Source organism: Euleptes europaea, chromosome 18, assembly GCF_029931775.1.
Source record: "Euleptes europaea isolate rEulEur1 chromosome 18, rEulEur1.hap1, whole genome shotgun sequence".
NCBI classification, from domain to species: Eukaryota; Metazoa; Chordata; class Lepidosauria; order Squamata; family Sphaerodactylidae; genus Euleptes; species Euleptes europaea.
Genome location: NC_079329.1, coordinates 37,561,224 through 37,575,827, shown reverse-complemented (window position 1 = coordinate 37,575,827; position 14,604 = coordinate 37,561,224). Strand labels below are relative to the sequence as shown.

The 14,604-nt window shown below is 48.8% G+C and overlaps 1 protein-coding gene across 2 annotated transcripts in view; it reads right to left on the bottom strand.

Annotated features, from left to right (window-relative positions):
- Window positions 1–2,203: 2,203 nt before the first annotated feature.
- The window catches only part of GPATCH8 (G-patch domain containing 8), a 105,937-nt gene continuing 93,536 nt past the window's right edge, over window positions 2,204–14,604 (bottom strand). For both annotated transcript variants that reach the window (XM_056863497.1, XM_056863498.1), the window contains exons 7-8: window positions 7,299–7,429; window positions 2,204–6,057 (exon numbers count right to left, since the gene is read on the bottom strand). In XM_056863497.1, coding sequence (XP_056719475.1) covers window positions 2,208–6,057; window positions 7,299–7,429 — 3,981 coding nt within the window. In that variant the 3' untranslated portion in view covers window positions 2,204–2,207. The remainder of the gene's footprint in view (window positions 6,058–7,298; window positions 7,430–14,604) is intronic.

The window sequence follows — 14,604 nt, the reverse complement described above, 5'->3', positions numbered from 1 at the left end:
ATGAGCAAATCCAAGAAGCAAATCCAGCACCTGGGGGGAGGGTAGAATAAGAGGACTAGAAACTTCACACTGATGCTTTGGGAAAGAGACACATACAAGCCTGCCCCCCAAATTACTAGTTTATTAGAAAGTTTATTTTCCTCATTTTTACAGCATATATATATATTTATATTTATATATATACTTTTATGTGACAGTTAAATACAGTCCGCAGATACTGAAGTAATAGTGTGTTCTCTTTGCTGTAAGCATTCTGGTAGAAGTGCAGTCTCACGAGCCCCAGTTGGGGGGGGGGGGGGCTGCACAGGCAGTCTGAACCTCAACGGCTAAGGAATGAAGCAGGGGGCATTAATACTGTAATCCATTGAATATCTACAGCAGCTACTAACAACTGAGTCCCTCTGTCAGAACAACAGTTTCCAGTGCCAATCCATCTGTTTCTCTGGAGCCAAGGGGGAAGGAAGTTTACAGCAGTCTACAGCCTGGGTTGCTCATTTCAGGGCAGGAAGGAAGAGAAGGGGGATTTTTTGTTTTATGATCTGTGATGCTAGCTAACTGAGCCGAGGCCAGAGAAGCACTGTTGGGTCATAAATAGCTAACCTCTGCATAAACTGGCCTCCATTTGCATCTTCCCGCACTCCAGACTTTTAACTTGGCAGCATTTTGGAGGCCCCACCCCAGGGAATGAGGGAAGCTATTCCTAAAGAGGACCGCTGCAAAGCGAGGGTAATCCCTACTACTAGAAGAAAATCACAGGCAGGGTTCAGAACAAAAACATACCACCCAGAACCTCTCCCCCAAAATGGAAGAAGGCACATATGAAAATTAGAAGCCTTAAAAAGAAAACCACACATAACACACAACTGGAATTCATGTCACAGCAAATGTCTCAGAACAAGTGGATGAATGCAAGGGGAAAAAACTGCTGGGATATTTTCTATGGGGCTCTCCCTTTCCCCTCTGATCGGCAAGTGACCTCTTCCCCTGCCAAGCCAAGTAGCCATTTCTCCCCAAGGGGTGTCCCGGTGACCGGCATCACACGCTGTGCCCTCCTTCCCCCCCACTTCACAGCAGTTGTTCAGGGGGTCTGTTGCACAGGGGGGAGGGGGCAAGAAGAGGATGCAGGTGCCTAGATCACTGATCCCTTCTATTATTTTCTCCCATTAACATGAAAAATCTCCTTTTGTTTTTACATTTCATAGTACATAAACACCCCACCCCGCAAAAATACATGAGCTCGATAAAATATACATGCTTGAAGTCATCTTGCACCCAGCTGAAGCCAGGGACATGGAGCCTTTCACAAGAATCTTCTTTCTGACTAAATCAAAACATGGATAACCAAAGCCACTGGAACGAGAACCACTCAAAGAACGGCTGTCAAAAGTGTTATTGCAGTATACTACCTATATGGAACAAGTGTCAGAGGAGCTACAAAAAGCAGCATGTTGACATATACAGAGTTCAGTGCAATTTTTTAAAACTTTCTTCTTCTAAAAAAATCATAAGTTAATAAGGAACCATCAATATTACAGAGGAAAAAGTATAATTTACAGAGTCATGTTTAGGACGTTCACAGGACTCCAGTCCACTGTATTGCTTCAAGGACTGAGAGGGGCTCTCTCTCTCTCAGCATGGAGTGTGTCTGAGAGCACCACCAAGCTTGTCCGGCGCTGGCAACGAGTCGTCCGCAAGCCACTCCAGAGCTGTGGTGATCAACGGGGCGGTGGCACGCGGTTCTCAAGGTGGGAGCGGGTGGCAACAGAGGGGTGGTCCAAGAACTGCACTTCCTCAAGGTTCTGCTCAGCTTAACCTTTAAGGTGGCCCCAAACACAGGTAGCAAAGTCAACATAATTCAGGTTTATCTCCTTAGATTTTCAGAGTGGTTTTAAAACATGAACATTGGAAGTGACAGGTGGGGAAAAGAGCACAACTCCGAAAGAACCTGATGCCCAGAGCAGCCGCTCCCACGGATGCAGGAAATCTGGATGCATGGAAATCTCTGCAAGCAACATGGCTTCCCCACCTTTCCTTGTGTTACCCTTGAGCCTCTTTTGCCCTGCCCAGTCTGGCCCTTCTTTGGCTATTCTCAGGTCTGGTCCTTCTCTGTGCCTTTCCAGGGCCACAGAGAGACTGACCCCCCCCTTACACACACACACACTCCCCTCCCCCTCCCCGACGGAGGCATCCTTTTCCTCCTTGCTCTCTCATGTGCCGTGGCTTGGGGGATGCTGCAAATCTTGTCCTGAGAAAATGGGGTGCAGAAGGGGGTGGAGGTGCAATGCGGTGGCAGCTGCCGCTGTAGCTGGCCGGGGCGCCAGGAGGGTTGGGTAGAGGGCGGCGTGAGGGACAGGGTGAAAAGTGAAGGGGCCGGGGTGGATGGCAGAGGCAGGGATGATGTGGATGGGGTGGCTGGCCAGGAAAGTGGCAGGATGCCCTGGGATGATGGAGTGGGTCAGGTGGGACAGTGAGATGGGGGTCAGGTGGGGCTGGGGGATGTGATGCACTTGAGCGAGGGGCTGGGGGTGAGGGTGGGGGTGGATGCCGATGGCAGCAGCAGCAGCCGCTGCGTGGTGCTGAAGGATGGCGTGTTGTACGGTGGTAATGGATGTGGCGGCAGCAGCTGCTGGCTGCTGGATGTGGATGGGCTGCAGGGTAGGGGCCGCTGTGGGAGCCAGAGCAGCAGAGGCCGGGAAGGCCTTGACCTGCTTGGCCAGGAGCTGCTGCTGGATGTGCTGCTGAGCTGCCTGCTGGAGCTTGCTGTACTTCTCCATCTCCTCGGGGGTGAAAGTGATCGGTTGACTCTCCAGCGGGGCCAGGGAGGAATCCTCAGCGCCTTCCAGCTCCCCGCTGATGCTGGGCTCCCCACTCTGGGGCATGTAGCCAGGGAAGTGCTCAACATCAGGCACTAAGGGCACGATCCTGCCTTCTAGGGAGACAGGCTGGTTCCCGCTGTCCAAAGGCTCCAACACTTCGCTTTCGCTAGGATCGGAGAGGAGGCCGTGGGACACGACCAGGTCGCCTGGCCCGTAGGACTCCGGGAGCGCCGGTGGCTCAAGGGGGACAGGGGCCACCTCTGGGGCTGCTTCTTCTGTGGGCTGGTCTCCGGGAAGGGATTCCTGGACCCTCCTCACGATAGCCTCTTCCAACGGGGGCTGGTTTGCCAGGACCGTTTCCCCACCATCCGGAGCGGCGTCTTCGTGCTCCGACAGTTCTGGTTCTTCTCCTCTATCTAGCCCAGACTCCTCACATCGCTTGGTGCATGGTTTTCGGACTGTGGGGAGCTTTCCAATTAATGGGAGGACAGGCTTGTTGCCTAGTGAGGGTGGGAGCTTTGGGCCAAAATAGCCCTGGGGGGGATCCTTCAGCTTTATCCCAAGCTTGTGGGGCCCTGGGGCGTCCTCATTCGCACCAGCCTTCTTCTCCACTCTCCGGGACTGAATCTTTTCCAGAAGTAGCTTGGCTGTAGCTGAGTTCTTCTCCTCAGAGCTACAGTTGCTCCCCAAGTTGGATCCACCACTGTTTTGGGAGAGACTGCTGGCCCCCATCGATTCATCTCCTCTCACCTCCTCCTTTCTTGGAGGCCCCTCCCCTTGCCTTCCTCGGAGATACTGAGGAGACTGTGAGCGATAGATCTTGGACCGGATGAAATCTCGCCGCCCGGATCGCCTCTCGCCAGGGCTTTCGTGACCTCGGGACCCCTTCCTGGAAAGGGATCTCTGCGAGAGGCTCCTTGTGCTCCGGCTGCGCTCCCGGCTGTAGCTGCGGCTCCTTTTCCAGCTGTGGCCCGTCCGGCTGTGGCTCCGGCGCTTACTTCGACTGCGGCTGCAGCTGCTGCTCCGTGTCCTGCCCCGACTTCTCGTCCTTGTCCTTCCCCTGGTGTGGGTCCGACTTCTGCTTCGGCTCCGGGACCTGCTCCTGCTTAGGCTGTAGTCATCTTCTGAAGAAGAATATTTGTGCCGTTTTGACCTGCGCTTGGAACTAGTGTAGTCTGAATCATCCTCTGAGTCGTGAGAACGTTTGGTGCGACTCCGCGACCGGTCACTGTAGTCGCTATAGCTGTCCTCCGAGTAGCTACGCCGGCGGCTATACCGGCTGTGGTCCGAGGAGGCATAGGAGCTTGTTGAGTACGACCTCTGAGATGACCTTCGGGAGGAATGCCTCCGACCTGACCGTGAGCGGCTCCGTGAACAGTCGCTGCCAGAGTCGTAATCACTGTAGTGCGATGCTGACTTCTGCCTGAAGTGCTTGTGGCAGGAGTCCTCATCACTCTCATAGCAGCCACCGCTCTGCCGGCCCTTATGGCTGGGGCGGCCCGCAGTAGGGGCAGATGGCCGCCTCTTGGGGGCAGACAGCTCCTGCTGTGGGTCCCCTTTGTGTTTTTTGCTGCTGTGCTCTTGAGACGAGGTGCCGCTGTCCTCTCTCTTGCTGCCGCCGCCTTCTTCAGTGGAGACAGATTTCCGCTGGGAGTCTGGAGGGCACCACTTTCTTTTCTTGGGATGGCCAACGTCTTCGATCTCTTGTGCTCGCTCACCCTCAGTGGGAAATAAACATTTACTCTTTTTGTGTTTGTGTTTCTTTCGCTTCTTGGACCTCTCTTCTGCCAAGTCCCCTTCCCAGCTTTTCTCTTCTGCCTTGCCCTTGCGTCGGCGTTTCTGTTTGGTGGATTTCTTGTGCTTTTTCTTCTTTTTGTGCTTATGGGACTTCCCCAGCTTGTCTTTGTGGCTGACAAGGTTGCCTTTGCTGCCATCTTCTGGGCCTTCACTCCTGCCTGCGCTCACAGGGCTGGATTCCTGCTTACTGCATGCTGGCAGGGACTTGCTTTCTGGCAGGGTGGAGGAGCTGCCAGGAGGGAGGCCTGGTTCTTTGCTCTTACTTGCCTCTCCACCCTCGGCAGATGGTGTGTTTTCTTTTGAAAGACTGGTTGCCGCTTTCTGTTTTTCTGCCCCTTTTGCTTTACTGTCTTTGTTTCGAGACAACTTAAAGTCAAAATACAAGGGATTGCAGCTATATGAAACTGAGGGTTCTGCTTTGGTGAAAATAAGCAATTCTGAAGGCCATTGGAGGGTGGTGCTCTCATCTTTACTCAGCACAGGGAAGAAAGGCCCTGTTAAATGCTTGGGCCCATCTGCTGCTTCTTTACTGTCTGGGGTGGGGTGGGGAGGGTCTTTCAGGGCACCCAACTCTGTAGTGTTGCCTTCCTTGGGCTGTTTGCCTTCCAGTTCACTGGCATCCTCCAGAATGTCTTTGTCTTCCATTTTGTTGCTTTTGTTGGTGGGGCTGGTGGGGCTGGGTTCTTTCAGTTGGTTGGCACACTCTGCTACTGCCACCTTATCACCATTCTTGGCCACTCTGGGCTTGGGGGAATTACTCTGTTTCCTTTCACGTGCCACTTTCTTGCTCACAGCTTTGGCTTCCACCTGCTCCGTGGCCTTCATGAATAGCAGGAACTGGAAGTTGGGTTTCACCTTGCAGTGGGCTGGCGGGATATAGTGATAATATTCTGGTTCTACTGCCAATGGCCCGTCCTCTCGTTTTATTTTTTTCAGTTTCGACTGTGGGGTGCTGGCCCCTGCTCCATCTTTCTCATGCTGCTGTTCCTCCTCATCTCCCTTGCTGTCAGGGCTGTTTGTCCTCTCTGCTTCTCCGATCTTACCGAAAGCTCCAGCGTCTGAAGGGGCTCTATCATCGGCTTTGATTTCATCAGGAGGACCAGTCTCATCCACGTGATCTTTGAAGACAGAGGCGATGGACTCCAGCTTCATAGGAGCCTTTTTGGCAAAGGAGAAAGACACCCCTATCTTCTGAAGAGGGTTGACTCCCAGGCTGATGGTCTGCGGCATCTGTAGAGGAACCTGCCCAAGCCCTGAGTTGCCACTGGCCAGCCCACTGGAATTAACAATGTTTTTCTCTATGGTCACATTGACAGTCTGCCCAGAAGCCACTGGGAAGGAGGAACAGCCACTGGGAGCTGCCACATCTGCCACCTCCTCCTCCCCTCCTTCTTCGTCGACAGCCACAGTGGTGGTTCTGAACATTGGTCCACTTCCTGGAGCACTGTGGGATTTCAGAGAGGTTGAGAGAAAAAGAGAAAGCGCTAGTTACAACCTTGAGTTATTAATAACTTCACATTCACCTCTCATTCAAGCACCTCCACCCCATTCCTTTTAATATTCTGGAATTGCTTTGAAAATCAGGGAGTTTTTATCAAACAACTATGTAAACACCTTGCAATCTAGAAAGGCTGCTGTAATCTAACCTTAATTCCAACCAGAATTTCTGTGACGTGATATTACTGTAATCTGCCTTGAAGCACGAGGAAAGGCGGGGTTTAAATGTTTTCATAAATAAATGAATTAAATAAACCAGTACATCCATGAAAAAACCCAAATATCTACTGGTGACAATAAAGACGTCTACCATTCTCGTCCTCATGGCAGCAGAGAAATAAAAGGGCCATTGCTGGAATCCAAATTTTCACAAGGCTCTGATGTAAACACAGCCTCTGCTTCAGTCAGGGCTGCCCTGCTCCTGCCCTCCCCCAATACCAAACTGAGCAGGGCAGATCCTGCTCACACAGGCACAACAGAACACTTCCCTTCTCAAATCTGTTCTGGAAAGGAGAATGAAGAAGAAAACTTGGACTGGCAACAGCTGGGACCAGGGAAGCCCTCCTTTGGGGGTGAGCTGCCCAGTCCCAAAGCAGATTAGAGCACTGCAGTCTGTAACCGGGACAAAAAGGACAATGGCTGCGCGTTGCCTCTTTACCTGCAAGGTGACAGACTAAATGGCAGGTTTAATTATCTCCTTCATTTATAACTTGCCTTTCTCCCCAATGGGGACCCAAAGCGGCTCATATTGCTCACCTCCCCACTCATTTTATCCTCACAATAACCCTGTGAGGTAGGCTAGGCTGGGTGTGTGTGACTGGCCCACGGTAACCCAGTGAGCTTCCAGGGCAGAGTGGGGATTTGAACCTGGGTCTCCCAGATCCCAGCCCGACACTCCAACCACTACACCACACCAGCTCTCATAAATGGCTGGGCTGTGGCATAAGTTATCGATGAGCCCAGGAGAAGAAGGGCCAGAAGCAGCCTGGCACTCCCTCACTATGCCTGGATCCGGGCTCCAACCAACAATCCTTTCCCAAGGAACATTCACACTGAGTGAGAAGGTTACTAGAATTCGTTTGATCAGATTTGATCTATTCCTTTGATCAGATTTGGGAGCCAATTTTGGATGAAACCAGAAATAAAAGAACAATAAAATAAAATAATTAAGTAGACCACCATATATACCATTCAGGCTGTTTTCTCTGCTCAGCAAGCTCATGCAGACGCCGGAGGGCTTTCTCCTGCTTCCTTTCATCTTTCCGGGATCTTGATGAGACATTACGAGCAAACTCTCTTTGCTTGAGATCTTTCAACCTCTGCAAAGAAACAGAAGGAAAGAAGAATTGTGGGGTTTTTTTTACTACATTGGAATACAACTGGCCTTCCCTAATGTATTCCATGCTTTGCCACTAGACAATGAAGTGGAGGTCCCTTAATCTCAGGTAAGAGGGGTAAGACCCCATCAGAGATGCTGGAAAGCTGCTGCCAATTACAATAGTCAGATCAGTCAAATTGTTTGACTTGTTATAAGGCTACTTTGTGAGGTGGGCACCCCCAACTGCTTCCCCCCCACTCAAAATTCCAGCAGAACAGAGGTTTTATCCCACAGACAATTTATCTTTATTTAATTCATCTGCACCCCGCCTTTCTTCCCAATGGGGACCCAAGGTGGCGTACATTGTTCTCCTCTCCTCCATTTCATCTTCACAACAACCCTGTGAGGTAGGTTAGGCTGAGGCAGTGTGACTGGCCCAAGGTCACCCAGTGAGCTTCCATGGCACAAGTGGGGATTCGAACCCGGGTCTCCCAGATACTAGCACAACACTCTTAACCACTACACCACACCAGTATTATGGCACTTCCAAACAGGACAATACTCATGTAAGAAGGTGGAAATAGGACATGAAGAAGCAGGGATATACATGAACCAGAGGAAGGGTTTTTTTCAGTGACATGAAATTCACAACCCAATCCTAGACGTGCTTATCTGGAAGGGCACACCATAGAGTTTGAGAACTGCACCTTAGTAAGTAAGCTTAAAATTGTAGGGAAGTCTTAAACAGAGTCTAACTGGAACAAGAGGCTTCAGAGCAAAATTCGTTAAATCTGACTGCAAAATGCCAAAATCTGAACAAAAAGTAGACATAGCATTCTAGGTACATAATGAAGCAACCTGTTGGATTATATCTTACATTTACTAGTACAGCAACTGTTTAAATTCTATATTATGTCAAGGTGTAGAACGGTACAGCCATCAAGATGCGCTCTTGGCATTCTCATCAACATTAGCAGTTACCCCCCAATATAATTTGACCCACACAATAATATATTTAGGAATTCATGACACACTGTTAGCAGTTGCCTTCTGTGTGTGATTACTGAGACAAGGCTCTGTCAACCCTCCTGTTCTGGAAGGAACTTCAACCCAACAGCAGCACTTGGAGCTCCAACAACCCCAAACGGAAAAGTCCGTCATCAAGTCAGGAGGCATCTGCTGGCTTGGCTTTCCATTCCGCACTTCTCCATGCTTGTTGGAGTGCAGCGTATCAAGCAGAATACATTCAAACAGACAAGCAAGCTCTGAAAAACCATAGGAAAAAGTACTCTGTAGTTTAAAGAAGTGTGCATGATGGAAATCTGAATTATTCCATGGCTCCAACAACAAAGACAGAGTTTAGTCAGTATAGGAATTAACCACAATCAGAAATCATTACGTCCATTACAGAAAAAAGCACATCCCTCTTAAGTGAAACAAAAGGATCACCCCTTTTGGAATGGTCCAGCAATTTTCCTTTCAGAGTTTTCTACTTAGCTAGATAATGAAATGCTGTTGCAACAATCTCGTACATTCACTGAAAAGAAACATGCTGTCAAGTTGCAACCAACTCATGGTAACTCCTTCCACAGGGCGTTCCAAGCAAGAGATGGTCAGAGGTGGTCTGCCATTGCCTTCCTCTGCATAGTAACCCCAGTGTGCCTTGACGGCCAACCCTCCTTAGCTCCCATTAAGACTCGACTTCTGTTCTATAATGTACTCTACATAGGACTGCTGTTGAAGTCAACTTGGAGGCTTCAGCTGGTAGAATGCCGCAGCTCAACTACTATCAGGAGCTAGGTGCAGCACGTACATTACACCCATTCCACAGACACTCCATTAGCTGCCAATCAGTTACCAGTCTCAGTTTAAGGTACTGGCTATCACTTATAAAGCCCTTCATGGCCTTGGACCCTCATAGGACTGCCTCTCTTCCTACTCCCTAGCAGCTTCACCACCTAGCAAATGGGCGAGATCAACAACTGCCCATGCATGTGCATTCTCTGTTGCACCCCCACCTTATGGAATGGCCTGCCTGAGAAGGTTAGGAAATCCCCACGCTGCTGGGATTCTGCAAACTATGCAAAACAAAATTGTTCAGGAGGGCGTTTTTAATAAAAGACAAATTAAGGCTATATTATGATACAATGGTTGAACATACATGAACACATGAGGCTGCCTTATACTGAATCAAACCCTTAGTCCATCAAAGTCAGTATTGTCAACTCAGACCAGCAGCGGCTCTCCAGGGTCTCAGGCAGAGGTCTTTCACATTACCTACTTGCCCAGTCCCTTTAATTGGAGATGCCGGGGATTGAACCTGGGACCTTCTGCATGCCAAGCAGAGGCTCTACCACTGAGCCACAGCCCCTCCCCCAAGAAGGTTCAAGATGATTTAATAAAGGGAACAAGACTGTGAGCTACACTACGGTGTATAGTATATATTATTTGTTTGCCGAATGTATACCTTGCTCTAACAATAATATTATCTTCCTATGTAATTTCCCTTTGTGGCATGGTTAAACATACCACATCTAATGCTTATGCTTTGTTTTCAGATTTCTGTAATCTTAGTCCGACTGTATTGCTCATCAGGTGTATTAAGTCTGTTGATTGCACTGACTTACATTGTGCAATCCCACCTCAAGACTCACTGAGAAAGGCGGACTACAAATAAAATAATTTAAATAAATACAGGGAGAGAACTCAGGGACCTGTTAAGCACTAGTCCCTCCCACTTGGAAGAGTATCCCCTTCATATACTGTATTAAAAGCAAAGCAAACCAAACACACATATCTAGGAAAGCTCTACCTTCTCAAGAATGAACCAATGCAGGAGTGTGGGAAAACAACCCTAAAATGTGCAGCACCCCACAGCTGCAGAGCTGTTACAATAAAGTCTCACAACTATGACCATTACAGGGGCTGAACCCACCCGTGTAACTATTCTTAGCACTCTACAATTAAAGAAAATTACAGCCCCCTTGTTAATGATGGGCCACCAAGACACCTTTTCCTTAGCGGTTAGACAAGCTGTGGGAAGTGAAGAGTGCTGCGAATTGTGATCGTCTTTAGAGGAGGGGCATGAACTGTGGCAAGATTAAAAGGCTGTGCTTTTTATACTGGATGACAGAAAAGGGCTTTTGCAAGGGCTTATTTTGAACTGGAAGGTCTAGGGCTTCAGCTACACAATTAGCTCTCTCAGCATGGTACACTTTCCTTTGTTGCATGCGAGACTGTGTTATTGCAAGGAAAGCTATGCACACTCTCAACAAAATAAACCCTAAATGTAGGCATTTCTTCATGGCACATTGCTAATTACCCTATCCAGCAACCCTGCCCATGATTTATTCCCTGCTTTGTAAAATGATCCTGAGATGAGGACACAGATAATTTCCCCCTTCTCCTGCACCCAAGTTAACACTATGACTTTGTTTCACATGTTGAAGTGACTGGCAAATGCATACTCAAGTCACACAGTTTCACTGCATTGGGAATCTGGATCAGAAGGAGGCCCTGTATGAAGGAGGTTTTTTAAATATTTTGCTTACTTCCACCTGCTTCCATTGGCATCAGCTGGTTTAGCAGCAACACACTCAAGAGGTGACCCTGGATAAATCCAAAAGCAACCTTTGATAGCCCCCTGTCACTCTGGAACTGCTGTCAAGGGCACTTGGCAGAAGAGAAAAATATAGAGACAGAATGTGTTGGAGATATTGGTTTAGCCTGAAAACAAGCCTGTACATACAGCATGCCTATGAACAGATGATGTGGGGGACAATTTCCACCAAGGAACAAGAGAGAAACATCGGTTGTTGCAAGTGCATCAGAGAACCGGGGAATGCAGTTTCCAATACACATTCTTGAGCAGCTTAGCTTTCAAGTTTAAGGTTTCTACTGTGTGTGTGTGTGTGTGTGTGTGTGTTAAGTGCCGTCAAGTCGCTTCCCACTCATGGCGACCCTATGAATGAAAGTCCTCCAAAATGTCCTATCTTTGACAGCCTTGCTCAGATCTTGCAAATTGAAGGCTGTGGCTTCCTTTATTGAGTCAATCCATCTCTTGTTGGGTCTTCCTCTTTTCCTGCTGCCCTCAACTTTTCCTAGCATAACTGCGTAACTTTCTACTGCGTAACTGGAGACATTAACCTGTTTCAGTTTTCATGAAAATTCTCTCTGACCCTTGATTAAAAGGACACCTAGAACAACTGTTTGCAAAAGTTGAGATCAGTAATAAAATGGACTGTTCTCACAAACGATGAAGGGTATGTTTGGCTTTCACATTATTACACTGCTGTCTCAGATTTTTAATGTTCACGTTGTGATTTAGCAAATATGGTGGTAGATGTTTTAAAAGTTATGCAACCTAATCTTAACCTTAAGAATCTGAAACACATTTGTTTGAGCTCTATTCCCCTGCCCTGCCAATAAATCTGCCACCTTCAGGCTTTTCTCCCCCATGCACTGATAGGGACTGAAATTAGTTGATTCCCAATATCAAAGCTGCTTTTTTCCTTCTTTCTCCTAGGCCGTCAACGCATGACCAATTTGGTCTGCTTCTCCCCCCATAATGTAGTGGTTTTCCATTGGTCACACGCACCCTGTCCCCGCTCTGCAGATCAAATCTACCACGAGCGCGATTTACTTGCGTGTTTTCCAAGACCCGTCTTATTGCGAAATACAGATCACAATCAAGATAAATCCGGTTGTTTTGTCATGCGTGCGCTTCCGGGTTGATATTCCATTAGTCCTTGCAGCCCAAGACTGCATGTGTGCGTGCGTGCCAGCATGTGCGTGATAGTCACCCGGCCAAACGCAACCGGGAGTGATTTTTTAAAATTAGCGCCTGGCCGCCCTAAAGAGGGGTGTGTGTGTGAAATTCCCCGCCAAAGAGGGGGGGGGGGCTCCTCCGGTAGATCAGCCACCCGCTGACATCAGGCCCTGTGTACGCCTTGCGCCGTGGCCGCGCCTTTCCCTCACAGGCTCACTCCCCTCAGGGGCTCAAAACCGCCCCTCCCCTGGCCAGGAAAGCGAGTGGGCAACGCCACTAAGCCTGACGAGACGGGCCAAGCATCCGCTTGTCCCTCGCAGCTCCCGCGGCACCCGCCGAGCAGCCGCTCAGCTGGCCGGCGGACTCAGTGTTCCCCGCTCTAACCGCGCCTGCCCCGAGCTTCCGAGCCTCCTGCCACCTCCAAAAAGGAGATGGCGGAGCTGCAGGCCGAAGAGCTCTGCTTTTTGCTGCAGAGAAGGAGGGCAGGAGAGAAAAAAGGAGATGGCGGAGCTGCAGGCCGAAGAGCTCTGCTTTTTGCTGCAGAGAAGGAGGGCAGGAGAAAAACTAACGTCCTGAAGTGAGTTGCGTTGGTATACCGGCATATCATTCTAGGGGGGAGAAGAAGAAAAAGGAAGACGCCAAGCACACACAATCACGTGACTGTGATGTAATGACGTTGGTAGCGACAGAGCACTCCCCAAATATCCCACGTTATCCTATGTCCCAAACGCATGGAGAATCGGGTGGTGCACATAGTGTGGGATGGGAGACGGACGTGCGTTTACTTTTATGATCCCAGATTAAAATAGTGTGAGATGAGAGAGAGATTAACCGGTGACATCTTGCCCATGAATTAATGGCCCTAAAGTCCTTGATGTCAGAAGGAGTTCTACTGGCTGGACATTGGATAATATGCCACTAAGAACAGTCACATTTGTAACTCAATCCAAAATGCAATTCCTCCTTTCTTGGTCACAGTACCAATATTTCTACAGGCTCAAAAGATCCAAGAGATCATTCATTTCCGTTATCTCCCTCAGGGATAATCAAATCACCGAAGGGAGCTTTGGTAGATTTACAGTCCATTCCTGAGCCGTGCTGGCGGCTCGACCCAAAGGCCTTTGGAGGCTGACTAAGGTCTCCGCCGGCACAGGGGCCCACAATGCCAGCGCCCGGAAGGCACACGCCGGTGTGAGTGGCCCCAGCGCCGGTGTGCAGGCCTGGACACTGGTCCCCAGCTGCTGCTGCCTCCTGCCAGTCTCTGGCCGCCGGCACAGGCTGCAGCGGTGAGCCGGGAGGCATTCCGGCACCCTGGGAGGCGTTCCCGGGGCCGGCCAGGTGGCGGGGTCGATGTTAGTCAGCCTCCCGATCCGTTTCGGCTCAGGAACGTCCCTTTTTGTTTTTGTGAAGATACGCCAGTTTTTTGGCCAGCTTTTCGGCAGTGCTGAAACCTCCTTAGGAGGCAACGCCGCTGGGTTGCCTCCTAAGACCGGCGCAGGCATTCCTCTCAGGAATGCACTGTTAGCTAACACACATCCCCTATTCACAAAACTGCACTACACTCTGCTTCTTTATTTTGATTTGTATACTGATTATTTAACAATTTGTTAGAAATGTCACTTTAAGATTCTAGACCTTTTCCTTCTGATTGCATACTTTCAGGCATACACAGAAATATAGTATAAAGGAGAACACTTCTCTAACGAACACAAATTTTGCACATTTTACTCATACAATGAATTTTTCTCCAGAATATGAACAGAAACCCAACTTTTATTTGAAGAATAAGCTTCTATGTATGATGTGAAAAACTCATAAAGCCTACTACAAGCACAAAACATACAAGGGAAATCTACAACAGGGACACCTTAAGACAGCCATACTAAGAAGGGTGGAGAGCCCAATGCAACAGACTGAGACAGTTAATTTCTTGTCAGCTTCCTCACCATTGTTTTGTTAAAGCTCCCAAAGGTATTAATAGCTGAACCATGACATTAACAGCCACACAAACCTCTTGGGAAGGCTGTGGCGGTTAAAAACGTTGCAACAACATTCTCCCCTCTCTTTATAAAGTGACACTGGAATCAAGGCAGGCAAGAAGTACTACTAATGATGGAAAGTGTTGGGGGCTTCCCTCCAGTTTGAAAGTCCCCCTTGGTATTTTTTAGCAATAATCCTGCAAGGTAGCATGCCATTTTAAAGTTTGTCATTACATTAAAGCATAACACATGTTCTTCCTTTGCATCATACTGATTTGAGTACTACACCCCATAACAATTATTCCCTGGGGTTTTCTGGAAGAATTTAACACTATAACCATAACTTCCAGGAAAAAAGTTTCAGTGACGACATCGCTCTTTTAGAGACAAAACTTAAACACAGGTATTGGAAAAGGTTTTTCAACATTT